At 61.3% G+C, this 26,700-nt stretch overlaps 3 protein-coding genes across 6 annotated transcripts; 1 reads left to right on the top strand and 2 right to left on the bottom strand.

Annotated features, from left to right (window-relative positions):
• Positions 1–1,200: 1,200 nt before the first annotated feature.
• On the top strand, positions 1,201–14,380 carry ZDHHC9 (zinc finger DHHC-type palmitoyltransferase 9). 2 transcript variants are annotated; one of them, XM_051791270.1, is made up of 10 exons: positions 1,201–1,309; positions 1,642–1,947; positions 8,754–8,914; positions 9,462–9,620; positions 10,460–10,597; positions 10,737–10,785; positions 11,046–11,148; positions 11,287–11,390; positions 11,507–11,672; positions 12,412–14,380. In XM_051791270.1, the coding sequence occupies exons 2-10, from the start codon at positions 1,781–1,783 to the stop codon at positions 12,514–12,516; spliced, it is 1,152 nt and encodes a 383-aa protein (XP_051647230.1). In that variant the 5' UTR covers positions 1,201–1,309; positions 1,642–1,780; the 3' UTR covers positions 12,517–14,380. The 2 variants fall into 2 exon arrangements, with proteins under 2 accessions (XP_051647230.1, XP_051647221.1); XM_051791261.1 differs by lacking the exon at positions 1,201–1,309 and adding an exon at positions 1,333–1,510.
• Positions 14,381–14,962: 582 nt separating this feature from the next.
• On the bottom strand, positions 14,963–19,888 carry SASH3 (SAM and SH3 domain containing 3). 3 transcript variants are annotated; one of them, XM_051791167.1, is made up of 8 exons: positions 19,152–19,888; positions 16,859–16,954; positions 16,478–16,627; positions 16,217–16,367; positions 15,995–16,143; positions 15,664–15,870; positions 15,265–15,415; positions 14,963–15,163 (listed from the first exon to the last, which is right to left on the bottom strand). In XM_051791167.1, exons 1-8 carry the CDS (start codon positions 19,203–19,205, stop codon positions 14,976–14,978), a joined length of 1,146 nt encoding a protein of 381 aa, XP_051647127.1. In that variant the 5' UTR covers positions 19,206–19,888; the 3' UTR covers positions 14,963–14,975. The 3 variants fall into 3 exon arrangements, with proteins under 3 accessions (XP_051647127.1, XP_051647108.1, XP_051647117.1); XM_051791148.1 differs by lacking the exon at positions 19,152–19,888 and having other exon boundaries at positions 16,859–17,588; XM_051791157.1 differs by lacking the exon at positions 19,152–19,888 and having other exon boundaries at positions 14,963–15,160; positions 16,859–17,588.
• A 92-nt stretch (positions 19,889–19,980) lies between these two features.
• Positions 19,981–26,260, bottom strand: XPNPEP2 (X-prolyl aminopeptidase 2). Its single transcript, XM_051790905.1, has 21 exons — positions 26,067–26,260; positions 25,227–25,300; positions 25,025–25,135; positions 24,882–24,945; positions 24,595–24,699; positions 24,367–24,453; positions 24,116–24,262; positions 23,912–24,013; positions 23,720–23,801; positions 23,157–23,352; positions 22,922–23,011; positions 22,710–22,819; positions 22,546–22,623; positions 22,405–22,476; positions 22,240–22,300; positions 22,005–22,074; positions 21,776–21,880; positions 21,070–21,129; positions 20,820–20,896; positions 20,609–20,707; positions 19,981–20,303 (listed from the first exon to the last, which is right to left on the bottom strand). The coding sequence occupies exons 1-21, from the start codon at positions 26,110–26,112 to the stop codon at positions 20,097–20,099; spliced, it is 2,043 nt and encodes a 680-aa protein (XP_051646865.1). The 5' UTR covers positions 26,113–26,260; the 3' UTR covers positions 19,981–20,096.
• Positions 26,261–26,700: the final 440 nt, after the last annotated feature.

Below are 26,700 nucleotides of genomic sequence, written 5' to 3'. Positions count from 1 at the left end.
ACAGATTCCCCCGGCCCGGCCTCGGACGGACCCTCCGAGGGCTTCGGGCCAGCTCTGACATGTCCCCGGGACGCCCCCGGATCGCCGGTGCCAGCCGCGGGCTCCGGGGCTCTCCGCTCCATCCGTGACCCCTGTGGGTCCCCCCTTCCAGCCCCAGGGATTCCGGGATTCGCTGTTTTCCTCTCAGGAGGTGCCCCAGGGCCGCGGCCTCGGGGACGGTGCTCCCGCACCTACAGGTCCTCCCACCCGCCCGCCCCCGACTCCCGAGGGCGTTTTTGGGATTTATGGGATGTGAGGGGTTGTTGGAGCAAATGGACGGAGTTCTCAGGCACGGAGGGGTGTCCGTGTCAGTGCTCAGCCACCGCCGGGGTCGCTTGCGCCCGCAGCATCCCTGCTCCTCCTCCTTCTCCTCCTCTTCATCCCGAGCTGGGCGCGCAGGGGGGCTCAGGGCAGGGACTGGCGAAGAGAGAGGGATAACGAGCTGCTCCCCATCTGCTCCCGTCTCCATAGCAACAACCGCGGGGGGGAAAAAAAGTTCCTTATTTTTCCCCTCGGATTTGAGGCTCCGGAGCCCTGCCGCCGCCGGCTGCCACATGCCCACGGGGAGCACCGTGTGTGGGACACCGGGGTGGGACACCGGGGTGTTCCCAGCACCAAACCCCAGGGTCCCGGTGTGCAAAGCCAGCAAACAGGAGTGCGGCCCCAAAATGTGGGAGGGGCAGGCGGGGAACTCCCCTGTGCTCCCCGCGGCAGAAGTGGGTCTCGGCAGCCCGGTCCTTGGTGGGCACCTGGTGCGAGAGAACGGAAAAGAAAACCAGGAACGGCGGAGCTGCGCTGGTCAGGCCCCGCCGGGGGTCTGGCGGGAGCCGGGCCAGGCCAGTGACCCCCCGTGTCCGTCCCGGTCCCGATCCCGATCCCTATCCCTATCCCTATCCCGATCTCGCCGCACCCGGCCCAGGCCCCGCCCCCGACACGTGCCGGGCCGCGCCCCCGCCCCGCCTCCCCTTGTCCGCACGGGGCGGGGCCAGGGCCGCTGAGTGACAGCGTATCTGGCCAATGGACACGCGGAAAGCTCAGAAGAGGGAGGATCCTCCTCGGAACGACAGCGCTGACTGCCAATGAGCGGGCGGGGCGGGAGGAGCCGCCGTGGAGTGGCAGCAAGTGAGACCAATAGGCGAGCGGGGCGGGGCGCGGGGGCGCGGCGGGGCCAATGGCGGCGGCGGCCGCGCCTCCTTTGGGTTGCGGGGCGTGGCGGCCCCTCCCGGCGCGGAGGGAGCGACCGGCCCGGCCCGACCGGCACCGGCACCGGGTGAGCGGCGGCGCGGGACCCCCCGCGCCCTCCCGAGCCCTCCCCTTCTGCCCTCTACCCTCTGCGGGGTGGGTGCTGCCCTGCCCTGCCTTGCCCTGCCCGGCCGCGCCCCGTCCCCTCCCGTCGCGGGGCCGCCCCGCCGCCCCCTCCCCGCCCAGCCGATGGTCTCCCCGTAGGGCCGCGCCCCGCGCCCCCTCCCCGGTGGGTTCCCGCGGCGACGCCCCTCCTGGGCGCGGGGTTTCCATGGCGACGGCCGCCGCCCCCCGGCCCGGGGCTGCCGCCGCCGCCTCCCCGGTGCTGACCGAGCGCTCTCCCGGTTCCCTCTCCCGCAGCCGCCAGCGCAGCCCCGCGGGGCCCCGATGATGCCGGGGGCGCGGGCGGCGGAGCAGCAGGAGCAGCAGCAACAGCAGCAGCAGCAGCAGCAGCGCCCGGACGCGCGGCGGCCGCCGCCGCCCCAGTGACGGCCCCGCCATGTCGGTGATGGTGGCGAGGAAGAAGGTGGTTCGGAAATGGGAGAAGCTGCCGGGCAGGAACACCTTCTGCTGCGACGGCCGCATCATGATGGCCCGCCAGAAGGGCATCTTTTACCTGACGCTCTTCCTCATCCTCGGCACCTGCGCCCTCTTCTTTGCCTTCGAGTGAGTTCCCCCGGGGACCCCCACGGGGCTGGGATGGGACTGGGGACCGGTCCGGGGGCCTCCGGAGAGGGAGGGGAGCCTGGCATGAAGCAGCCTGGCAGAGGGGAGCCTGGCATGGTGTGGCTCTGCCTGCCCAGATCTGCCTCCTGGCCCTCAGCAGACTGAGCCTGGAGGTTTTGGGGAGGATGGGCCCTACCAGATCGTTCCCCCGGCTCTGCCCATGGGATGACACCTCCCTGTGTTCGGACCCTGCAGGGTGACACTGGCCCTCTGTCCCCATGGGTCACCCTTTCCTCTGTCTGGGGCTTGGCAGTCCTGAGTGCTCCTGGCCCTGGGATGGCTGGGGTGCAAGGGCACTGCTGCTGCAGCCCCAGGGTCCAGCCTGTGTCCCTGCCCTTGGGGGGACATGCAGCCACCCCTGTCAGCCCCACCAGGGAGGTGGCCCTGCTGGAGGATTAATGAGGAATGAGGTTGATGGCTCCGAGGCTCCTGACGGTCTGATCTGCCCCCAGTGCTGCACTACAGCAGAGGCCCCACAGCCAGAGCCACCACAGTATTTGGGGAGGGTCCAGCCACCCCTTAGATCAGCTCTGCAGCCAAAACCCTGGATCCTGCTGAAGGAGAGGGACCTGCCCCCTCCTTTCAGCAATCCCTGGGAACTGGGCTGGCATTAAAGTAATCCTACAATCAAAAAAAACAAACAAAAAGGGAAAAGCTTATGTTTGCCCCAGCTGATGCTGTGGAAGGGTACAGGACGCCCCTGTCACCTGGTTTGAGGATGAAATTGGATCAGCTAAAGAACTGCAAAACTTCCCTTCCTCAGTCTCCTTGGGTATGTTTGTGTTCTGGGGCAGGAGAAGGGCTGACACAGGATTGGGTAACACAAAAGCTTGTTAAGCCAGGAAAAGCAAGCGGAAGGAGCTGCTCCCTGGCTAAGCCCTGGCTGTCCCTGCAGAGCCATAAACCCCTCAGCCCAGATGCTGGCCTCCTCAGCATCTTCCCCAGGCTAGGGAACTTGTCTCCACATCCCCTGGCCTGGCCTGGCTCTCCCTAGTTCCTTGTCCAAATTATCCCTGGCTCAGTCTGAATTCTGAGGTACCAAGTGACACCACTCTTGGTTTGTTGTTTGGGGTTTTTTTTTCCATCTGAAAAGTGGGACTGAGCCTTCCTGCCTTGCAGGAAGAACTGCTGCTCCAGAAATGCTTTTTGCTGCTCCAGAAACACTGATTTGAGGGATAATTGCTCTGGCTCCCTGTGGGTCCCATGGAGAGTGAACCACATCCCGCTCTGCTGTGGTTGCCCTCACCAGCTGCACCAGGCAGAGTGAGCTAAGGCTGTGTTCCATCCCTAGGCCGTGGTTAGCCTGGAATGTGACTACAAATTCCTTGAGAAGCCCCTTTCCATGCTCTGGGAAGCAGAGGCCTATGGAGGGGTTGCTTGCACTGAGACATTCAGACCGTGCCTAGAGCCAGAGGGTGGGCTGTGCAGGGGAAGTGCTGCTGGGAGTAGGATCACTATTGAATTTTAGTTAAATCATCTAAGGAAGACAAGGAAAAGTTTGGGAAAACCCCGAATACCCATTTGATTCAGTGCATAACATCTCAGTGTTTTCTGTTTGGTAAAGAGGGAGTTGTTTTGAACTTGTTTGGGGATTTTTGTGTTTGGGAGAGGGATGAGATATTGCCTTCCCATCTGGAAGGACTCCCCAGGGTCTCTTTTGCACTGACCAGGCTGAGATGAGCAGCTGGGCTCCCTACCTACCCTGTGCACCTTCCACGCACCTCGGGGAGCTTTGGGTGAGGGTCTCAACCTTGAGCTTTCACCGCGTTGTGCCTTTGTCTCAGCTTTTGGCAGATTCTTTTGCGTTTGCATGCAAATTCCTGGTTTCCCCTCTTAAAACTCGTGCTACAGAGGAGCCATCCGGGTGTTAGGGTCTGGATTTGGAGCGTGGCAGTCGGTGGTGGGCGGAGGAGCCCTTCCCCTCCCTGCCCGCTCACTGCAGGGCTGCCCGTGCCGTGGTGCCTTTTCCATTCAGCTGAATCACTTGCGCAGTCACACCTTGTCTGAACGCGGCTCCGGGGGTGCCTGGAGCCAGGATCTGTCTGGCTGCTCGCCCTGCGCCGGGCCGGGCTTGATCCCGGCGCTCTGGGCTGTGCTGGCTCCGGTTACAGCCGGCGCTGGTGGGGACCGGCACCCGCATCAGGGGAAAAGCCACCGCCGTCCCTCGCTGGCAGGGTCCTCCGCAGCCCTGGAATGACGGCCGTGCTCTTTGGGCTGCTGCTTCTGGTGGTGTTTTTTTTCCTCCGAGTATCTCCAGTGCCATCGGCTGCTCCGCGGTGTCCGCAGGCGAGCGGGCTGAGCCTCCTCAGCCCTGTGGGTGGGAGTTTCCGTGCTTTGATCTCCCAGTCCGCAGCGCTGTGGTCTGGGATCGCGTAAGTCTCTCCATCCGGGAGCGAACAGGACCCAGAGGCTGGCAGAGCTCAGTGCCGTACCTGAGATCCGGCTCCTCCCTCCTGGATAAGGCAGAGGGACGGAGCCGTGCTGGCTCTGGCTCCCGGGAAGGGCTCTGCAGCCACCAGGGTCCTCTGCCCAAGGGCACCTCTCTCACCACCACTTCATCAGGGAGCAGCTCCCGCTGCTCAGGGCTGGTCCCTGCAGGGTCCGAGACCTGTGCTTAACTAGGTCTGCTCCATAACATGTCCCATAAAATTCGGTTCCACATCCTCTGGGCGTTGTTTCAGACTCCTAACGGTAATGTCAGCCCTGTGGCTGGGCACTTAGCTGGTAACTCTGCCCGTGGTGTTCTGGCGTGAGAGAAGCCCATGTAAAGCACTTGTGAAATCCCTTTGGGAACGAGGATGATGGGATGCTGCATCCTTTCTCAGGCTGGGAGTTCCCTTTGCAGTTTGCCAGCCTGTCTCATGGCCTGAAGTGAGTTCCTCACACAGCTGAAGGGAATGGGATTTCTTTTGCCTCCAGCTTTTCAGCACAGAACTTGATATCTGTAAATGTCAGAGGCTTCTCCAATGCCCAGGTATATTTGTCACTTCGTTTTTCCTACTTTCTTAGCTTTGTAGAGATGAAAATGTGTTTGTCTTCTGATAGGTTGAAAACACCTACACTGCCCCTCATGTGACTTTATTTTTTAGTTTTGATTTCCGAACCCCAGAGACCCAAGGCTGACAGAGGAGCCTCTGAGATGGTGTTACCTCTAGACAGATCTCTGACAAGCACGGTCAAAACTTACACATGAGTTGATCGGTGCTTTTTAATCACTGTAATTTCTTTGGATAGAGGTGAGTTTGTTGGTGTCCAGAGTTCAGCTTGTTTTGCTCCTGTTTGTATGTGCAGTGGCTGCTCCTGGGGTTTCAATTGACCTTTTTCTCATATGTGGGTTCCTTCTCAGGAGATGACTTCAGCCTCCCTGCGTGTCCTCTGTGACGCCCTCATTTCCGTGTGGATCTTGGGGTGATCTGCCTGTGTGGAAACTTGATTTTTTAGCCAGGAAAAGAGCAATAACATCAGTGTAATGCATCTGTGTCCTGCCTCAGCCGGGTCAGAAGCACATGGTGTGTGCTGGCAGTTGATGTGGGTCTGTAGTGAGGGTTTCTGTGTCACCGCTGGCAGATGGGGAGAGGTTCCATGGAGAGCTCCAGCTCTGCCTGGTGCTGCTGGGAAGGGCCTGGACACAGATTTGTGGTTGTGGCACTTACCTGGGCTTTGGAGCAGCCTCTTTCACACTTACCACAAGCACAGTGGCTCCTGGACACCATCCCAGAGCTGGGAGGTGCAGATGGCTGAAGTGCCCTGGTGAGGGTCAGGTGTTTGGGAAAGATACAGCTCTGCTGGCACTCACAGTGTGGTTGTGCCGTAGTTTAGGAAAGTTGATTTGCAGGTGAGATGTGAGTGACTGATATCATGAAGCTTGTGCTGAGCACAGTTGGGGCCTGTGTAGAAGATGCAGTGCCCAGTGGCTGTGGCTGCAGTCCCTGTCATCCAGGCATGGTGACTTTCCCCTTCCTTCAGAGCTTTGCTCAATGTGCTGATTACAACAGACCTTCTCAAGAGGGCACAAAATAACCGGCCAAGCGCTGTAACTAGTGGCACCTCCCAGTTAGCTGCTTCTCCCCCCACCCCCCCATTCCAATGATCTCTTTGTTGAGCCTTCCTGCCCCCAGCCCACCCCTCTGTGACGATGAATTGTGATAGTGCTGTTATTGTCTGCCTGTCGGTGACAAAACGCTCCAGAGCACAAATATGGTGCTGGGAGTGGGGGAGCAGCATCCTCACATGCCAACAGAGCATCTCTGTTGGCTCCGAGCTCTCCCAAACAAAAGATCTTTAAAATGTCTGTTACTGAGCAGTGAAATCATGCTGGAGATGCAGCATAGACCGAAGATACCCCAGTGCTAGTGAGTACCTGAGTACCAAGTCAAGACTTTGTGTGGTTGCTGTCCCTGCTGTGGACATGTTCCCTGAAAGTCACCTCTGGAAGAGTGAGGCCCCATCAGTGCAGTGGAGAACAGGAGGCATGTGGGGGGCTCCATGTTGGGCTCCATGTTGGGCCTTATGCAGTTTCAGTGTGGTGAGAGCTGCCCTCTGCCCTCAGCTGTGAGGGGCCACAGAAGCCAGCCTAGTTGAGGGAAGTTAAGCTAAGCCCGTGTGGAAGCAGGAGGGCTGTGGCTCAGCTTTAACACAGTTCATGGATCCATATTTAAACCCACAATATGTTCATGTTGTCACGGCAGTTCCAAAAGCTGTTGTGTCAGCTGAACAAGGGTCAGGCTGCAGCCCTTTGGGGCAGACAGTGTCCAGATTTTCAAGGGATAATCACAGCATCACTGAATCATTTAGGTTTGAAAAGACCTCCAAGATGATCTAGTCCAACCTTTGACCAATCCTCACCTTGTCACCCAGCCCAGAGCACTGAGTGCCATGTCCAGTCGTTTCTTGAACACCTCTGGGGATGGTGACTCCACCACCTCCCTGACCACCCTTTCCAGGAAGAAATTTCTGATGTCCAACCTGAACCTCCCCTGGCACAGCTTGAGGCTGCGTGCTCTTGTCCTGTCACTTGTAACCTGGGAGAAGAGGCTGACCCACACCTAAACCCATATTACATATTCCTAAACCCATATTTCTACCCCAAATGGGCTCCAAGGTTTCTGTTTACTCTCTGACCGACTTGCAGCTCTCCCTGGACTTTGCCCTTGCAGAGGGAATGCAAAGTTATCTTGTGCTGCCTGAAGACGATAAGCTCAGCCCTCTGGCTCTTTGTCTGTGGGCAAGGCTCGGCACAGGGACGTTGTTTTGGGGAACTGAGGAGTGTGCAGTGTCTGAAATTAAGGATGTTGGTGTATGAGACAAGCCATGTGCATCACTGTGGGTGCTTGGTGTTGCAGCTGTGACCAAAGCATGCTGTAGCTCCAGTGTGCAGCCCTTCTGTCCTTGTCACACGCTGGGGACAGTCGCTGGAGACAGCCAGTGGTCTGGTGAGCATTCCTGTGGTGGGTCTGCAGAGCTGGAAGCTGCATTGTGTTTGGGGAAGCTGTGGTGGGAATGCTGTCCAGAATTAAGTAGTCAGTGCTGTGGAGCTGGTGGAAATGGCTTTGGTTGGGATGGCAGCCCCCCCAGGGAGCATAATCCCTGTCCTCTCACTGCAGTAGACTGATGCTCTCTTGGAGAGTAACTGTGGAACAGAAGGAATCTGGATTGATTCACCCTTCACCAAAAAGGGCGAAGGGTGGGTCTAGGAAAGCCAGGTGCCTGAAAGCCTCAGTGCTCAGCTGCATCAGGAGGCACCCAGGGAAGACACATGTGAGAGGAGAGGTGAGACATGGTACAAATGGTGGGATTGGGGGGGTTCCCTTAAACCATAGGCAAGCTCTATAGGAATTTTGACCCAATATCAGTGGGGTTTTCTGAAGGAATTAGGATAAATATGTGTTTTCTTTCAGCCCCGTATGTCTCTAAACCATGACTTCTACCCAGGCCTGCGCTGTGGTGCTCATGGGAACATGGATGAGGCTATGTGGGAGCAGCACAGCTATGATGAAATGAGTCCCATGCTCCCTTTGCACTTCCTCCATCAGCAGGATGAGAACAATAAACTCCTTGTCGAGTCTTGCTGCATTTTATAGCAAACAAACCTTGTACCATGTTCCCTCTTGGGCTTGGGAAATCTTGGAGCAGGAGCCTTTCTGCTTTATTTGGAGCTTTTCAGTCCCTTACCTCAGAAAAGACAGAGGAAGACAGACATTGCATGGGAATGTTGCACTTCCAGAGGAACCCATTCCTGAGAAGCACAGGATGCAGTAAATTCCAGTAATTTCTGTGGTACTGGAAGCTGCTGCCCTTTAGGGGCCAGCTAGAGATTCCCACCATCCTCATGTGCTTCCATGCCTTCCGGCTTGGTAGGTCCTCGACCAGGCCTTGGGTGCTTCTTCTGGAGCTCCAGCCCATCCCTTGGCAGCAGGGGTCTAACAGGCATGGTCTCTCCAGCTCCCTGGTCACATTTCTGGCACCGCCCAAAACTGGATCTGAAAACAGAACAGATGCTGGGAAGTATCTGTGCCTGGCTGGTGGAAAACACAGCAGTGCTGTGATGGTGCCTGGTCACTGGAGCTGCCCCAGGAGCATTCCCCTGTGGTGGGGAATCAGAAGGACATGCTGAACAGCTTCTCTGCTCTAGATCTTACCGGTGCTCAGGAGCGCCGGGGCTTTGATGCCGTGCCAGGCGTGCTCAGCGCGGTGCCGGCAGACTCCAGACTCGCTCTGACTCATCTCCTCCCGCCCCGTGTCCGCAGGTGCCGGTACCTGGCTGTCCAGCTGTCCCCGGCCATCCCCGTGTTTGCAGCAGTTCTCTTCCTGTTTGCCATGGCCACGCTGCTGCGGACGAGCTTCAGCGACCCCGGGGTGATCCCGAGGGCCCTGCCTGACGAGGCAGCCTTCATCGAGATGGAGATTGGTGAGTGTGGGGCAGCCAACCTGGGGAGGGCTGGAAAAGCCTCTGTATTTCTGGCATATTTTTAGGCTGCAGTCCCTGCAGAGCCTTTCCTCCTGGCTGGACCTCCAAAAGTGAGGAGCGCCCCGATCTGCTGGCCCGTTGTGCTTGGCCAAGTCTCAAAAAGGGGGCATGATGTACCTGCATCTCTCTCTGGGAACCCTTTCACCTGCTACTTTCTCTCCCGTAGCCATGTACATACAAAGTTTGCTTTTGGGAAGGGGTGCAGGAAGTTTGGTGTGGTCCCCTTGATCCCTCAGGGATCAGTTTTTATGAATGCGGGTGACAACCCCTAGCCTTCTCTCATTGTGCCCATGAAAGCTCTGGCATCCCTTTTCCTGCCTCCAAGCTGCCAGGTTGGCTCTGGCTCGCATGAGCAGAGCTGCAGCCGCCGGCTCTGGAGCCAACAGGCTCTGGTCCCGCTGGTAGGAAAGGCAGGGAAACGAGTTGTCGTTCTGGGCCTGTCGTGTTGTAGCAGCAGGTCCGATCTGTGCTCTGTTCTCTCTGGCAGAGGCCACCAACGGGACCGTGCCACAGGGCCAGCGCCCGCCCCCGCGCATCAAGAACTTCCAGATCAACAACCAGATCGTGAAGCTCAAGTACTGCTACACGTGTAAGATCTTCCGCCCGCCCCGCGCCTCGCACTGCAGCATCTGCGACAACTGCGTGGGTGAGTGCAGGGTGGGCCTGCTCCTGCCCTCAGCTCCTCTGGGGGAACCTGGGAGAAAGAGGGAGACCTGTGCCTCATGCTGGGCGGGTCTGAAGTGGTGATGTGTCCACATAGGGACAGGCTGCCTTGTCTTATGCTGAAGGAGCTTGATGTTTGCTCAGCACCTGGAGCCACGTGGTTACTCTTTGCCAGGACTTTGGCAATAACTAGCCTAACCAAGTCCAACTTCTCCGTGTGTGTGCGCAGCCTGTTTTTCTGTTCCACTGGACTCTGGCCTTGCTGGAGGGTTCTAGTGGAGAGTTGTGTCTTGGATGACAGCAGCTCCTTCATCAGCATGGGGATTGTGTTATCCTATGGGGTGCCCTGGTTGTTGTCCTCCTGTGTATATAATTGGCTTATGTTCAGCAGTGCTGCTCCAGGTAGAAATCCCGTTCCCCCTCTTCAGATTCCCGACCTTTGTGTGTTTATGCACTTCCACGAACCCTCTCCTGATTATTCTAGTAGGTATATAGTGGGTTGGGTAACAACCTGGGGACTCCCAGGCCTTCATCTAACCCGTGTGCTGTGGCTGTTGTACCCCAGGGAGAGAAGACACACAAGAGGCCAAGTTCAAACTCTCTCTTAATGCGCAAAATGACTTATGAAACGATTTTGGACTTTCTGACCTGGTCTCCCTTGCTGGACGGGGGGCTGGGATACAGAGTCCTGAGTGAGCAGAGGGTTGGACTTAGGAGTCCTTATCAGCCTGGGAGATTTTTGAGGTGGGGGCACAGGAGCAAAGATCCAGAGGTGGGCAGGGCTGTGTTGGAGGGTGCTGATCTCCGTCTTGGCTTCCCCAGAGCGCTTCGACCATCACTGTCCCTGGGTGGGCAACTGTGTGGGGAAGAGGAACTACCGCTACTTCTACCTCTTCATCCTCTCGCTCTCCCTCCTCACCATCTACATCTTCACCTTCAACATCGTCTACGTAGCACTGAGTGAGTCTGGCTGGAGGGCTGGGAAGGAGGGAGGGAGGAAGGGTACAGATAGCGGTGGGAAACCAGAGTGATGGAGTGGGAAAGGGAATTTGATGTGATGTTCCAGAGTAAAAAATATCTCTTGCTTTTTGTATTGCAGAATCTCTGAAGATTGGATTTCTGAACACGTTGAAGGAAACCCCAGGGACATATCCTTCCACAGTGCCTCTTCTCTAAAGCTGGGGGCTAGTGGGAGCTGCATTATGGACGGGCTGCCCAGGCCACTCTAACATGTATCTCTGGGCATTTTTCCACCGATGACAAGATGGGGAGCAGTTTTGTGGCTTTGGGGAGGAGGCTAAAACAGAAAACCATGGTTAGGAGAGGAAGAGAAGTTGGTGTGCTTGAGGGTTGTGATAGGTGGGCTGGGCCCGCTCCCCAGCTGTTCCCAGTCCTTAACTGTTCTCACTGTACTGGAGGTGCTCATCTGTTTCTTCACGCTGTGGTCGGTGGTGGGGTTAACTGGGTTCCACACCTTCCTGGTGGCACTGAATCAGACAACCAACGAAGACGTAAGTAGACTCTTCCTCTTCCTCTGAGCCGTTGCCGTTTCTCAGCGCGTCACAGCTGTGCCCGCTCTGCAGGCCAAGGCAGGGCTCTGGGGGAGGGTTTCCCTGGAGCAGACCTGACCTTGTGCCTGACTGTTTCAGATTAAGGGGTCCTGGACTGGGAAGAACCGTGTGCAGAATCCCTACAGCCACGGCAACATAGTGAAGAACTGCTGTGAGGTGCTTTGTGGGCCTCTGCCTCCCAGGTAAGCTGTTGAGGGGCAGCTCTGACCTTTGCCTTCCACCAGCACTTCTCCTGCTGGGAAAAGAGATGGGGTCTGGGGAGGCATGTGTCTCTGATGGCATGGCTCTGTTCTTGCAGTGTCCTGGACAGACGGGGCATCCTGCAGCAGGAGGAGAGCACAGCTCAGGAGGGGCCGTGCCCACGGGGGCCTGGCACACAGGAGCCCCCGGCCATGCAGGGCCCCAGGCAGGCTGAGGAGAGCAGCATGAAGCAGCAGGATGGCAGCATTCCTCTCCCCAGTGCTGTGAGTAATCCTCTTGGGAGCTGGGGGGGCTCTTGGACAGTGAGGGAAAGCTGAGAGTGATGTAGGAAGGACAGAACAACATAGAGGGGCTCTGCTGAGAGGCTGCTGGTGAAAAGCCAGTTTGGTCTGACGCTGGAAACCAGGGCCTCTTGGTTTCCTGGAGTTTCCTCAAAGGAGATCACAGCTAGCTGTGGTTTTGGAGATCAGTGCTGCCGTGAGAGCACTCAGGAGCTGTCACCCATGGAGCTGGGAGGGGCTGGGGAAGGGTGGGATGTTGCCTGCATCTTGTTCTGGTGCTGCATGTGAGCTACAGGGCTCTGCCTGGGAAGGGTCCTCACAGATGTGGGATCTCTATCTTTGGAGAGCAGCCTGCTCTGTGTTTGAAATTAGCCCTGCTTTAAGGACATAGTTGGACAGGAGACCTCCAGAGTGCACTTCCCTAAATTATTCCATGAACATGGTGGGAAATGTTTGGGCCTGCTCATGCTTGGGCACGATCTGCTGCTTCTCTGGTGGATACAGTCCAGACCACTTCTGCTGGAGCAGTCCAGTGCTCCAGCTCTTCCCGAAGCTTTTGTTGTTTTTGTTGGGGGGCCCCTGGTTTCTCCTTTTCCCAAGCCCAGCCGAGACTGCTGCTGGTGGAGCTGGAGGCAGGAGCAGAGCCGTGGGGCCTGTATGCTCAGACAGGTGCTCTGTACTGGGGTGTGTCCCTGCAGGTCACTCTGTCCTCTCTCCCCAGGTCCCTGTGCCATCCCTGAGTGACACCGAGATGCCGGAGGAGAAGCAGCGAACGCCTGGGGAGGTCCCGGTGCCCTCCCCGGACGCTGGGCGAGCGGAGCACTAGCGTCTGCTTGGAAGGGAGAACTTTCTTGTTTTGTCTAATCAAAGCTGGAAGTGATGGAGGAGAGGAGGAGGAGGGCTGGATGGCAGGCACCTGATTCCCCATGGCCATTTTGCTTTAGTCATTACTCACCACGGTGTGGGCCAGCGGTGGCACGGGACAGCGAGTGTGGGTGGCACGCCCTGGTCACCACGGGGCACTGCCACTGCTGAGGCAGGTCTGCCTGCGGCCAGGGCTGGGCCTCTGGCTCTGCAGGCTGTCCTGGATGCTCCATCCTGGCTCAGGGCCGGGGCTGTCCCTCTGCCTGGCCCCAGCTCTGATGGGGCAACTCGTGGTCCAGCAGCTCAGCAGTCAGGACCAGCCTGCTCCCTCCTGCTGAGGAATCCCCATGGGAAGGGGAAAGCAATCATGGCAGTAGCATCCTCTCTCCCCTCCTCCCTCCTTCCTCTAATCTGTGACGTTGTTTTGTGGTTGGCGTGGCAAGGCTTGTCAGGAGACGTTGTGGTGCCCAGAGGACCCAAACAAGCGGGGAGGAGTTCTGCTGGCAGCGGTTTTTAAGTAGCTTTCTTCCTGTGCTCCTTTTCATGTGACATAGCTGGGGCAGCAGCTGTGATGGGGACCCTCCTCACCCTGCCCTGGGGCTCAAACCGACCCGGAGGCTTGAGGGAAGGAGCGGGCAGCCTCCCCGACCTACACCAGCCACAGAGTGGTTGTGCCAGGGTGTACTGAGCTGCAGGGAAGGGTCTGCCTGTGCCACCGGTTCCCTGGCTGGTGCTGGGGCTGCATTTGCTGCTGGGTGTCTGCACTGAGCCCTCCCCTTGCTGTGGCACGGCCGCTCTGCAGAACCTCAGCCCTGACTGTGTTGTGTCCTTGTGTTCCGGTGTCCCCCATCTGCCTTGCTCTGCAGTTCTCAGCCATCCCAGACTGGCTGTGGGAGCCTTGGATCTTCCCAGGGCTGTGCTGGCTGCCCGAGGATGGGCTGTGTGGTGTCACTCACCTGTGTGTCCTCAGCAAAGTCGGGAGAAGAGGCTGGGGGGGATGGTGGGAGAGCTCCATGTCGTGGCAGGGCTCCTCCTCCCCTGCCCCACTCCCTGTCCTGTGCTGGCAGGACCCTCACGCCTGCGGGGTCCCTGCAGAGGCCCGTGGTGGAGAGAGGCCATTCTGTGCCCTGGCAGCTCCCCATCCCACACCATGAGTGCTGGGCACTCCTGTGCCTCCTGCAAGTGTGCAGTGGGTGGTGGCAGGTGGGGGGTGTCCTGCCTGGCCAGTCCTGTGTGTGTCTCCATGATGCTCCTGCCTGGCAGCGGGAAGTCGCTGTTGCTCCGCCCCTGGCCTCATGCCATCCTGCTTTCAGCAGCTGTGTGGAGCAGCCTGCTCCCTCTGGAGCCTGGCCTGTGCCTCCCACCTCGCTCCTCTTCCCTAGGCCCTCGCAGCGTGGCCCTGGGCTGTGGCTGGCAGCGGGTGACAGTGGTGTTGACGTGGTGTTAACGTGGCACCGGCGCTGCCCCCTCTCCTGCGGTGCCAGGGTCTCCTCTCCCGGTGAGAGGGCAGAGCTGCTGCTCTGGCTATGGCCATGGGTCCACAGTGGCCCTGCAGCTGCTCCCGGCCTCCCTGCCATGGCCCTGTAGCCAGCCCGGTCCCATCTCGTCCCCGCAGGACAGGGGTCCTGCTCCTGGCCCTGAGCACCCCGCCGGCCGTGGGAGCCGCCCCAACATGCTACTGACCAAATCTCAAATTCGGTGTGAAAAAGTGTATTTTTTGGCTCTGCTGCTCCCCGTTCCATGCAGTGTGGGGAGTGCTGCCTGCCGGGACTGCCGTGCCAGTGAGGCCTGCCTGCGCTGGTCGGGGTCTCCAGAAGGAAGGGGAGGTCGGGCAAGGGTTGGGGGTTCTTTATTTTTTTCTTCTTATTTTTTTCTTCTTATTTTTTTTTAATTTTAAAACAATGAAGGAAACTTAATTGGTTTGAAAATGGCTGAGCTGTAGCCCCTGCGTGTCTGTGCTGCCCCAAGCCAGCTGCCTTTTCCCCCTTCCCTGTGCCTTTCCAGCCTCTCCATCTCACACTTCCAGAGTGTCTTAGCTGCATTATTTGCATCCTGCTGCCCCCCATGGTGAGTGAGGAGGGGTCTCTATGTGCCCATGCTGAGCAGTGACAGTGAAGACTTCATTTGCCTGCAGGCATGGCTCCCGTCCCCAGCTCCCTCAAGCCTCCTGGCAAATCCAGGAGCAGCAGCCCATGCCTGGAGCACGGTGCCCTGGGGTGCCCAGAGCCCCCACATCGGGGCAGCAGTGCCAGGTAGCACCATGCAAAATGTCCTGGGGGTACAGCACCTGCCTGTGGTGCCGGGGCCAAGCTGGGCCCTGAGGTCACACCGCTGGGGCTCCTCTGTCCCCTGCCAGCAGCTGTCCCCTCTGGTCTGTCCCTGCTGCCAGGGCCAGAGTGGGAAGCAGCAGTGCCAGTGGGCTCAGGGGGACTGTGCCATGGAGAGAGCCCCCAGCTGCTCCTCAGGACCCCCCAGCTCGGCCTCCTCCCGGCTGCCATCCAGGGTCTCCGATCCCTCGAAGCAGCCTGAGTCCCGGGGAATGTCCCCTTTGGGCTCCGAGGGTGATGGCAGGGCTTCAGAGCTGTCACCATCCTCCGGCTCACTGGCTGCTGGGAGAGGGACCGAGGCATTAGTGGTGCTGCTGGGGTGCCCAGCAGGGGGGACTGTGGGTGGTGGTGGGGGTCTCCCACTCCCTCCCCAGGGCTCTTACTGTCGTAGTCCAGGAGGAGCTCGGCAGCTGTCAGCAGCTTGGCGCGGTGCTGGGGGTCTGTGATGTGCAGCTCATTCAGGTGGGTCTCCTTCAGCTCCTTGAAGTCCTCCAGGGTCTGGTACCCATTCAGCAGGAGGGTGGGGATGTGTTCCTGGGTGAGGGATGGTGGGCAGGGATGAGCAGGTGGCTCCCCTGGCCCCCGGTGCAGGTCCATGGTGGGCACTTGCCCCCACATCACCCAGAAATGCCCCATGTGTCCCCTCTGTGCCCCTGGGGTACTCAGTGGAGGGACCCACAGGGATGGGGGATAGTGAAGGGGAGCAGAGAGGGGGTGGTCCCACTGCTGGCACCCTGGGCACGTGCTGGGTGCCACTGTTCCCCATGGCTGCCATCCCTCACCTGCAGGTTGATGCGCTCCAGCAGCTCATGGAGGGTCTTGGGCTTGAGGCGCTTGCTCCGGCTGGAGCCCCGGCTCCTGCGGGCAGGGACTGTCTCCTCAGGGATCACATCCACATAGATGAACTTGAAGGAGCCCACCCTGTTGTTGAGCAGCCCAGTCCAGGTGCCCACAGGCGGCTTCTCGATGATGCCAATGATGTCCCCTTTCTGGGCCAAAGGAGATGGGGTGGCAGTGGGTGCAGGCTTGGGGACAGCTGGGGAACAGCTCTGCCTCAGGAGGGTCCCCAGCCACCGTCCCTCCCTCCCTAGGGCCGCAGTGGCCGTGGCTCACCCGCAGCTTCAGCGAGTCCTTGTCGTAGGGGCTGGGGGTGAAGTCGGTGTGGACGCGGGCCCGGCCGCAGAAGGGGCCGGCGTAGGCTGGGACAGTCTCCTCCAGCTGCAGGCTGTCCCGGGGACCACCAGGGCTGGGAATGTCGCTGCCTGCAGAGAAGAAGGGGATCAGGATGTGCTCTGCTGGGGGCTCAGACCGGTGTGCTGCTGGGGCTGGGCTCACCGCTGGACATCTGGCGGCTGAGGGGTGGGCGCCCGTCCTCCTCCTCCTCCAGCTCCGGGTACGACAGCGGCACCTTGTCGTGGCTCCGCTCCTCTGCGCTGCCGTCTGGGGACAGCGGGCACGGGGACCCCTCCTCCTCCACCTCTCCCTGCTGTGGGGACCGGGGTCAGGCTGGGGGAGGAGGAGCTGACCCCCACTCACCTGCCCATGTCCCCCATACCCCCCACTCACCTGCCCATGTCCCCCATACCCCCCGCTCACCTTGCCCTCGGCCAGTGCCTTCACGGCCATCCTGCCCATCTTGCGGTTCATGGTGCGGGAGATGACCGCCCGCCACTTCCTGCCCAGCTTCGTCCCACTGCTCCGCGGGGCATCCTCAGGGCTGGCACTGCTGGGATCATTCTCAGGAATCTGCCAGAGGGATGGAGAGTGAAGGCAGAGCCCTCCACCCCAGCGGGGTCACACAGGGCTGTGAAACCCCAAATCCCACGTGTGCTAGAACATGGGCTGCTCCATGGCATGTGGGCCCCTGGTAGGACCAGGAGTTTGGGGAAACCAGCTCTGAAATAGGCTGGGAAGGGGATCCCAGGGGAGGAGGGCATGTCAAGGGGTGCTGCTGCCCTGGGGAGGCTGGGAACTCACATTCTCCTCCAGGTTGAACTCCTTCTCGCTCGGCACGGGGGAGCTGACCTTGGACTTGGCAAAGTCCTTGAAGCTGCTGGAGCGCTGGAGGGAAAGCTGGGGGCAGGGGGAGGGGTGTGAGAGGGCAGATGGAAAGGTGTGAGGGCTTCTCTCTGCACCCCCTGCCCCAGCTCCCGTCCTCCCTCTGGGCTGCTCTGCCCATCCCAGGGTGATGGGAGAGTTTTTTGGCTGGCACAGTCTCCCCTGTCTCACCCGATTCCAAGAGCTGCCATGTGCTATGAGCCCGCCAGACCAAGGAAGCAGAGCCCTGGTATTGCTCTCAGTGCCTGTGCAGCTGCTTGGCACAGCATTCCTGGGGCAGGGATGCTCCGGTATGGAGTCTGGCACTGCCAAGCTGGGAGCAGCCCAGGGCTGTGCCACGCTGCTGTCCTGGCACATGGGCTAGGCACGTCTTGGGGGAACACAGGGCTCTGCAGCACCCACAAGTGGGCAGGCAGTGAACGGCTGGGAACATGAGAGCAGCCACGTCCCTGCTTCTGCCTCCGTGGTCAACTCCAGGACTGAAAGTTTCCCGTGCTTTCTGACTGTGAGTGTCCCCCACAGCCCAGAGAGCACCCTCAGCTGGCTCAGTGCCATCTTTGCGCCAAAGCCATCGAGGCAGATTATGAATCTCAGTCCTGCTGCACCCCTCTGCCCCTGCTCCTTCCAGTCTTCCCTGTGCCCCCTGCCTGCCTCCATCTCCATGTCCTCTGGTACCTGTCCCATATGGGAAGGGTTTCTCCATGACAGGAGCGCCCTTGGTGCCAGCCAGCCAGCCAGCATCCCAGCACAGCCACATGGTCCTGCGTCTCCCTCATCCCTGGATGCCAGAACTCCGTGTTCGGGCCGGGTGAGCTCGGCTCCCACTGCCGGCGGGCTCAGAGCAGGCACCGCAGCTCTCACTCTGCCACCACCACAAACAGCGATTTCCGTTCTCAAGCGGCTCTGCCGGCTTTGAGCTCCTTACGAGGCCCTTCCTGCCCCTGCTCAGCCTGTCCCGTCTTCATTCTCCTCCTCCTCGGCTCCACCGAGCATCCTTCAGCACTTGTTTTTGCCGTTCCTTGCAGAAGGCTGGCTCGGAGTGGGACACCCAGAGCACCCCTGCTGGGGCTTTACAGGGCAGGGCCAGCTCCAAGTGCATCTCTGCTCCCACCCCAGCACCCCGAACCCACCAGACCCAGGAGCGTTGAACCCCCAGGAGCATTCCCTTCAGAGATAAAACAGCTCCAAAGCCAGGAAAGCTGCTGGCCCAGCACTGGAGAAGCCCTGGAGAGCCTGGCAGTGGGATGTGAGCCAGGGAGGCCGGGCTCTCCCAGAGCACAGCAATGAGAGGGAAGTGAGAGCGTCTGTGGCTGGGCAAGGGCAGGGGATGCCCACTGGGACCTGCCGGGCTGGATGGGTCCTCCCGGTGCAGCGAGGGGGACTTCACCCAGGTTTCCCGTGGGAGCTTCCCAGCACGGATGAGCTGCCATGGTGGGATGTGTGCCTGCCGTGGGCAGGGCCCTGGCACCAGGCACTGCCCTGCTCCCCACGGTGACCTGCCGATGCTGATGCCAGCCCAGCAGGGCTTGGCAAGAGCTGAAGTGCCAGCTGGTGTGAGACCTGGTGCAGGGGGATGATTGTGGCCCCCCCCCGGTGACTCCAGCCTCCAGACAGGTTGTCACAGGGTGGCACACGGCCGTGCCACGCTGGGGGCTCTCAAGGGGCCACGGTGCTGGCAGCTGGTGCTGCTGTGGCTCCCACCTCAGAGCGGTGCTGCCAGAGGAAGCGGCCGACACGTGACAGAGCTGCAGCCTCGACCGCAGCACCTTGCTGGGCTGGGAGCTGCACACCCGGCACCGCCGCGGCCCCCCAGGAAATGGCAGGCGGCCGCCCACGCCGTGGGGAGGCCATGGAGAGTGGGGGCCACAGCCCCCCCAGCAGAGCCCCGCGGGTCCCACCGGCACCCTGGCTGGCGCCCATGCTGATCCCGGGGACCGTGCATCCCAGCCACCCATCCCACCAGGATGCAAGGCAGGGTGGGAGCTGGGCAGTGCCAGGACTACGCACTGGCGAGGCCACAGTGGCTGGTGGCAGCAGGGACAGAGGGATGGCAGTGCCGCTCCCACGCTGTCCCAACCCCCTGGGGCTCTGCCCCAGCTCCCTGGCACCAGCCCTCCTGCTCAGCATCCCATGGCAGCCCAGGCTTGGACAACTCTGGGTGCGCAGGGACACCGGTGTGTGCTGAGGGCACCTGGATGCTGCCAGCACTCACCTTCCTGTGTCCTGGCTCCTTGTCCCCGGCGTTGGAGGGCTTGCGGCGCAGCATGGCACTGGGGCCAGAGGGCACAGCGCTCGGCAGCACCTCGGCACGTCCCGTCCCGCGGCACCGGCACCGAGCCGGGAGCGCACAGGAAGCCGGCGGTCACATGAGAGGCGCTTGCAGCCGTGCTTGGGGCGGCTGCCGGGGCGCGGGCTGGGGCAGGAGGAAGGAAACTCTCCACGGAACTGCTGCCCTGCCCGGGGCCCCCGGCGTGGGGATGGTGCCCGCGCCCTGACACCCCTCGGCCATCGTGCTGTCCCCCCGGTGGTGTTGCCCATGCTGTGCCTCCCCTTGGCGATGCTGCAGATGGGCACAGTGTCCCCCCACCCCCTGCAAAGGGTGACAGTCCCCAACCCCTCTGCCGTGCCCTCCCCTGTGCCTGCTCATCCTGCTGGCACATGATGGTCAAGCCCTCTGTGTGACACTTGGTGTCTGGCATGACTCCTGTGTCCCCTGCATCTGTAAGTCCTCCCGGCTTAGCATCACACCCAGATGGGACACGCTCTTGGTCACCCCACTGCTGGCACCTGTGGAGATGTCCCAGGTCGGGCTGACTGCCCTGCACCCTCTCATTCCATTCCTCCATCTTTTCCCCAGAATTACAATCTGTCCAAATCCATCTCCCCGCTGTTGGCATCGGCTTGGCTGCCCCAGGGTAGGGCAGGTGGCACAAGCAGGGTCACAGGAGTGTGGCTGGGGGCCATGTGGGGCAGTGCCCCAGCCCCACACCTGCTGGTGAGGCACAGGCAGCACACCCGGCACAGCAGGGCACAGCCCCCGCCCGCGTTGCTCATGTTTAATCACAAAGGAGCAAATAGAACAACAAAAAAAAAGGAAGTGAGCACAGGGGAAGAACCAGCTGCGGCAGGAGGGGGTGGCGGGGGCGTGGATGCAGGGTCAGGCCTGCAGCCCACTGAGCAGCACCGAGAGCAGCGAGGTGAGGGCCAGCTTGGCCGTGGTGGCGGTGGTGGTGACGGCGCTGCCCACCGGGAAGGGCTCGGTGCTCTCCTGCAGCCATTCGTACTCCTCCTGCAGCTGCTGCCGCTGCAGCTCTGGCCCCACACGCTCACGGATCTTCTTGTAGTAGGAGTTTAGGTACTGGATCTGCAGCCAGGCACGGCAGGGGACTGGAGGGGGGCTGCCCTGGATGCTGCCACCCCTTAGCCCCTTTGGCCCTCCCTGTCCAGCTGCCCCACACCTCAATCACCAGCCCCACCTGCAGATCCTGTTACCCCTCTCCATCCACACATCCATCCTTGCTCCATCCTCATTTACCTGCTCCAACTGCACGCCATGGTCCTGGCTTCCTGTTGCATCCACTTCCCAGCCCCTGTTGCTCTCCCCAAACCCCAGCCCGATGTGCTGGCCTCACATCCCTGCTCTGCCCTCCCCCCCGAGCACCCCCATACCTGCTCCGAGGAGAGGAGGCTGAGGTCGATGAGGTTGCGGTCGTAGGGCACCAGGGACACCACCTCAAAGGTCAGGAAAGGCTTCTCCTCGCTCTGGTACTGCCACAGAGACATGCTGTTGGGTGCCCCCAGCCCTGCTGGGGGGGCCCCCCTGACTGGATGCAGCTCCCCATGCTGTGCCACCCCTGTCACCCCAGCCCCACTGCCCTACCTTGGTCTGTGCCTCCACCACGAGGGCGATGTCCTCAATGCGGATCCCGAACTCACCGTCCCGGTAGTATCCAGGCTCTGGGGGCCAGGAGGGCACTTGATGAGCCCCCAGCCCCAATGGCTCCCCTAGCCCACTCTAGCAGGGCCAAATCTGACCCCTGAGTGGGGCCAAGTGCTGACACCCCCTCTCTGGTCCTGGGGCTGGGGTTGTCCCGGATGGCTGAGGCACCATCCGTGTTGGTGGGACATACCGATGGAGGTGAACATGCCGGCCGCCAGTGGCACGTTGTTGGACTGGAAGCCCACAGGCCCTGCAGGGACATGGGGTGGGTAAGAATTCCAGGGACAGTGTGTGCTGCAGGGACACTCCAGCAAGGACCAAGGTGCCACACCAGGGAGAACCAAGGACCATGGAAAACCCCAGCAAGGACCACATAGTCACCAAGGCAAGGACCACTGGATCATCCCAGTACAGACCACTGGATCATCCCTGCAAGGATCATGGGACCAACCTGGCAGAGACTGTGGGGACATCCCAACAAGGACCATGGAGCCATCTAGGCAAGGACTACGGGGCCATCCTGACAAGGACCATTGACTGGATAATCACAGCAAGGACTGCGGGACCACCTTGGCAAGGACCATGGGGCCACCCTGGTAAGGACCATGGAACTACCAAGACAAGGACCATGGAGCCATCCCAACAAGGACCATGGGGCCACCAAGGCAAGAATCATTGGATCATCCCAGTAAGCTGGATGGGAGTCATACTGGATGGGAATCACACTGGCAAGGATCATGGAGTCACCCTGGAAAGCACCCCAACACACTGCAGGTAGAGGACACCCCCAGCAAGAGGCTCCACTGGGCAATGAGTACCCCCCAATGAGCTCCTGTCCTCGTCCCTGTCCCCACAGCTCAGCCCACATGCCCAGCGCCAGTGCTGGTGCCACCTACACTCATGGACTGAGAGGAAGTTGCCGATGCCGTGGCCGGTCCCGTGGCCGTAGTTGAGTCCAACGTCCCAGAGTGCCCGGCGCGCCAAGGACTCCACCGTCCTCCCTGGGGAACAAAGAGGTGGGTGGGGTGAAGGCCAACAAGCTGATGGGGCCCCCCTGCTCTCCTGCTTCCTGTGCCAGGGTTCCTGGGCAGGGCTGGGCTACACAATGCCAGGTTTGGCACCCACCTGCTGTGTTGGATGGGAAGACGAGGCGAGAGAGGTCGATGTTGCCCATCAGCACACGGGTGTAGGCTTCCTGCAGGGGCACGGGGGGGTGAGCACGGTGGTGCCCGGACACCCACCCTGGCACATCCAGCCCTGGCTGCGACCGTGGTGCAGAGTGCCACAGGGAGTCCTGGGCAGTGCAGGGGGGTCCTGGGCAGCCAAGGGGGGTGCTGGCTGACACAGGAGAGGTTGGTACCTTCTGGAGTGGGGTGGGCTGACCCCAATGCACTGTCCGAGTGATGTCTGTTGTCCCGTCCCTGCAAAGGAGGGATGTGAAGGAGGGTGATGCAGCCACAGCGTTGGCTTTGGGGGCCCCTAGATGTGGGGCTGGGAGGGGGGGTCTCTGCTAAAAGCTACTCACAGATATTGCCCTCCAGTGTCAAAGAGGTACATCTCGCCTGCAGACAGTGTCCGGCTGCTCCCGTTGGAGGGGCTGCAAGGGAAGGGGGTTAGAGCTCTCTCCCAGCTGCCCACCGCCCACCACCCTCTGCCCTGGCCATACCTGTAGTGGGCCAGCGCCGCGTTGAGCCCACTGGCCGAGATGGACTGGAAGCTGGGCCCGTGGCTGTGCTGCTGGGCCCTGGAAGGCAGCAGGGAGGGAGGGAGGTGCTGGAGGTCCCCAGCTACCCTTTACTGGGCAGGGGGTGCCGCGGGGGCAGCACTGACCTGCGGAGGGCATCGATGTGCTGAGCCCCTGAAAACTCATCCACCTGCCCCTGCGGGACCGTCTTCTCCAGCCACAGCAGGTACTGGATGACGGCCACGGCGTCCCGGACCTGGGGGTGCCCCGGCGGCACCGGGGAGAGGGCATCAGCACCCGGCGTCCCGCAGTGTCCCCGCCTTGTGCAGGGGGCTGCGGGGGCGGGCACAGCCCTTACGTGGGCGGCTCGCAGCAGCTCCTGCTCCTGGGCGTTTTTCACAGCCTTGGCCGTCATGACAGGCGAGTAGCTCTCCTCCAGCAGCTTTTCCTGCGAGGGCAGGCAGGAGGTGGCATGGCCACCTGTCCCCTCAGGCCCCAGGGGCGGCCACAGCGCGGTGGCACGGGGCCGTCCCCAAGCCTGCGGGACCCGCGTGCCCCACGGCCGGGCTCAGTGCCGCGGTGTCTGTTCCCACCTGGGGGATGATGCCGTAGAGGCCGTAGGTGGTGTACTCGGTGCCCAGCCACACGGTGACGTCACCGAGGGTATAGTTGCGCAGGTGGGCGCTCACCTGCCCGTACTCCTGCAGCTCCACACACAGCGGCCCCGGGCAGCCGGAGCTCAGGGACTCCCGCGCTGCCGCCGACAGCCGTGACCCCTCCACGAACAGGCTGGGGAGGGAGCGGGATGGGGTGGGCACAGACGTGGGGCAGGCACAGACGTGGGGGGGTCACCTGCTGCCCTTGGTGCCCCCGAGCCCAGCCATTCCAGCGGAGAGGAAAGGGCTGGGGGGCTCAGAAGTGATGCTGGGCTGGGAATGGGAGGAGCCCTCTGTCAGGCTGTGCGGGAAGGGAGGGTGTGGTGCCCCAGGGTGGGCTGGGAGATGGGGCATGGATTGGAAGAGATGTGGGGCTGGGGCCTGAGGCAGCGGGGCTGAGAGGAGGATCAGATGAGGGCCAGCTCAGGAAGGGAAGGGTGGAAGGGTAGTGGATGATGAACCCCCTCCATGCCCCGTGCCCACAGGGAAATGCTGGCCACCTTATGCTAGTGTTGGTCAGGAGGGTGTAGGAGTAGAAGACGGGGTTGTAGGGGATGTCATCTCCACGGAGGTTGAAGAGCCCTGTCAGGAACGAGACCTCTGCACCTGTGACTGCCACTACCTTCCCAGCTCCAGGGCTCGGAGCCCAGGGCACCTTCCATGGCATCCTCCACAGCGCCGCGGGTACTCACAGGCTGTCTCCTCCAGCCCTGACAGCAGCACTGCCGTCGGGCGTCGCACGTGCTGCTCCATCTGCTGCCGGATCCCGGCAACCTTCTCCTGCCAGCTGCTCCCTGGGAGTGGGGCAAGTGATTGGCTCGGTGCAGGGACCACCACGGACGGCCCTGGGCTGGGGGTGCTGCAGGTGAGCAGCTGTGGGGAGGCCAGAGTCATACCTGTGAATGCTGATGGGAGGCTGTAGATCTTGCTGGAGGAGGGAGAGGGTCTCTGGTCACCCCACACCTGATCCACGAGGTTGGTCTCGAGGGGGAGCAGGGTCCGGCCGGAGCCGTACAGAGCCTGGCTGTAGCTGTTCCAGGTGGCTGGGGGGGGAAAGAAGCAGCCCACATGTGGGGAACCTGGTAAATCCACACCCTGGGGCTGTCCTCCCGTGGGCAGGGTGACCCCCAGTGTCAGCCAGCCCTACCGACAGAGAAGAGGAAGGGGTCCAAGCTGATGTTCCCCCCTACAGGAACCGCCTCCATGATCCACATGGCAATGGACTCGATCCAGGCTGCAGGAGAGAGCTGGGTGGCACTGCGAGGACACACCGTGTCCCAGCCCATGCTGAGCCCAGAGGAGGCTGTGGCAGGGGCTGCGGGAGATCCTGGAAGTGGGGGGACTCAGCAACCCCCCCATCCTGCCCCCCACTGACTCGTCCTCTGCAGCTCCCAGTTGCAGTCCAGCTCACGCTCTGCCTGGGTCCAGTAGCGGCTGTCGGTCCACAGGGCAGCCTTGTCCTGTGTCACCACGCTGGTGCCTGCAACAGGAGCGGGGGCTCAGGAATCACCTCTCCCTCCCTCTCTGCAGCTGGCAGGGACCCCTGGGGGCCCTCAGAGAGTGGGACCATGCCCTGCCCATGGATCCCCAGGTATGAGGACTAGCAGGAAGGCAGGTGCCAGCCTCCCAAGCAGGGAACCCAGGGTTGCGGGGTGCCCTCACCTGCGGAGCCGGTAAAGCCTGTGAGCCAGCCCAGCCGGGCATCCCGCTTGGAGATGTACTCGCTCTGGAGTGGGGATGGAGCTGTGAGAGGAGGCTGTGGATGCCAGCAGGGTCCCCGGGGACACGGGGAGCTCCTGCCTTACCATGTGGGCATCCGTGGAGGGCACGATGTAGGCATGGACGCCGTGGGCCCGCATGGTGTCCCGCAGTGCCGCCAGCTGCGCCGTCGTGTTGGTGGCCGTCGGTGGCAGGTACTGGTGGCACGGGGGATATGTGCTGGGACTGGGGGGGGGACAGTATGCAGGGGGTCTCAGGAACAGGGAAGGGCAGCAAGGCAAGGCTCACCGGTGGGTCCGTGGAGCAATCCCGGATGTCATTCCTGCTGGAAGGAGCCTGTGGCACCCACCCTGCGGCACAGCCTGTGGGTGCAGCAATAACCGGGAGCCTGAGGCTGCAGCCTGGGGGCCTGCTGGCCCCTTGCTCCAGCCCAGAACCACACCAGGCAGCTGTGACCCTCATCCCCAGCTCCAAACACCAGCTAGACCAGCTTTGGGGCTTTTTGCAGAAACCAGTTGTCCTGGGTTTTAATCCCAGGAATAGTGGGTGGAAACCAGCACCATTGCCCGGCTAAAGAGGAAGTAAATCTCCCAATGCCCATGGCCCAGTGGGATCATCACGGGGAACAGCTGGTGCTCACCATACCCAGGAGCAGGTGAGCTGACCCAGAGCATCCCAGCACTCGGGGTGTTGGAGGAGCCCCCTGACAGCAGTGCCATGCCCAGCCAGACCTGGCCTCTCCCCGGGACTGCTTGGCACCAGGTGCCACCGCTGGCACCGCCACTCCCTGGGCTCTCCATCACCAGCTGGTGCTTGGCTCTTCACCTTGGGCTAAGGGCACCCAGCTTGGGTCCATGGGACAATGCAGGGTGGGGTCACCCTAAGCATGGGGGGGGGCCTTGGGTGCCTGGTCCCTGCACCCTGGGGGGCTGCTCCTTACCCGAGCCCATGGCTGGGCAGGTGGGCAGGCTGAGCCCCTTGCCACAACCCCGTTTCTGCCCCAGGGTCGAACCCACCCCTGCTTCACCCAGAGCTGTGCCTGGGACATCCTGCACCCTGTGTGCCTGGTTCCTGGGGGTCCCAGACATGCCATCCCACCCCAGCACCCAGCTCACCCCTCTGGCATACCGTGGAGCAGGAGTGCCCAGGCTGTGATCCAGTGCAGGGCACACATGGCTGCCCTGGCGGTGCCCAGCAGGACGGGGAACCAGGGGACAATGTGGGTGACAGGTCCCTCCTCCTGAGTCTTTGCCCCGGGGCAGAGGGATGGGGGGTGGGACGGAGGAGGCCCCAGCGGATATGGGGGTTGTCCTTTGCATGGAAAGTGAATCCCGCTGCTAAATAAAAGCAAACAGCAAAATCAGCACAAAGTCCAAAGATCCTGCGGGAGCAGAGGTGGGAGCATGCCAGCTCAGCCTGGCACAGCCTGGCAGCCAGGGAGAAGGCAGGGAAAGGGTTTGCTCCCTGGGGAACCCCTGTTTCCTGGAGCCATGGAGAGCTGATGTGGGGTCCCTGGGGCAAGGACCAGCCACGCCCTGAGCCAGTCAGCCCCCTGAGCCATCCCTCCCCCTGGTGTGGTGCAGTCCCCACCCCGGCTCCCCAAGGCTGGGGCTGATAGACATGGTGTGTGTGTGGGTAGGTACCCCATCACCATTGCCAACCATTACAGCTGTTGGGGGGACACAGTGCCCGTCCTCCTGGTGAGCAGGGCTGGGAGCTGGTGGGACAGCCGGTGTATCACTGACACCCACCCCGGTCTGTG

Source organism: Manacus candei, unplaced genomic scaffold, assembly GCF_025592945.1.
Source record: "Manacus candei isolate 608988 ecotype Guabito, Panama unplaced genomic scaffold, ASM2559294v1 h1tg000003l, whole genome shotgun sequence".
Classification (NCBI taxonomy): Eukaryota; Metazoa; Chordata; class Aves; order Passeriformes; family Pipridae; genus Manacus; species Manacus candei.
The sequence above is the reverse complement of the archived record's forward strand: the minus strand, read 5'-3'. Positions and strand labels throughout refer to the sequence as shown.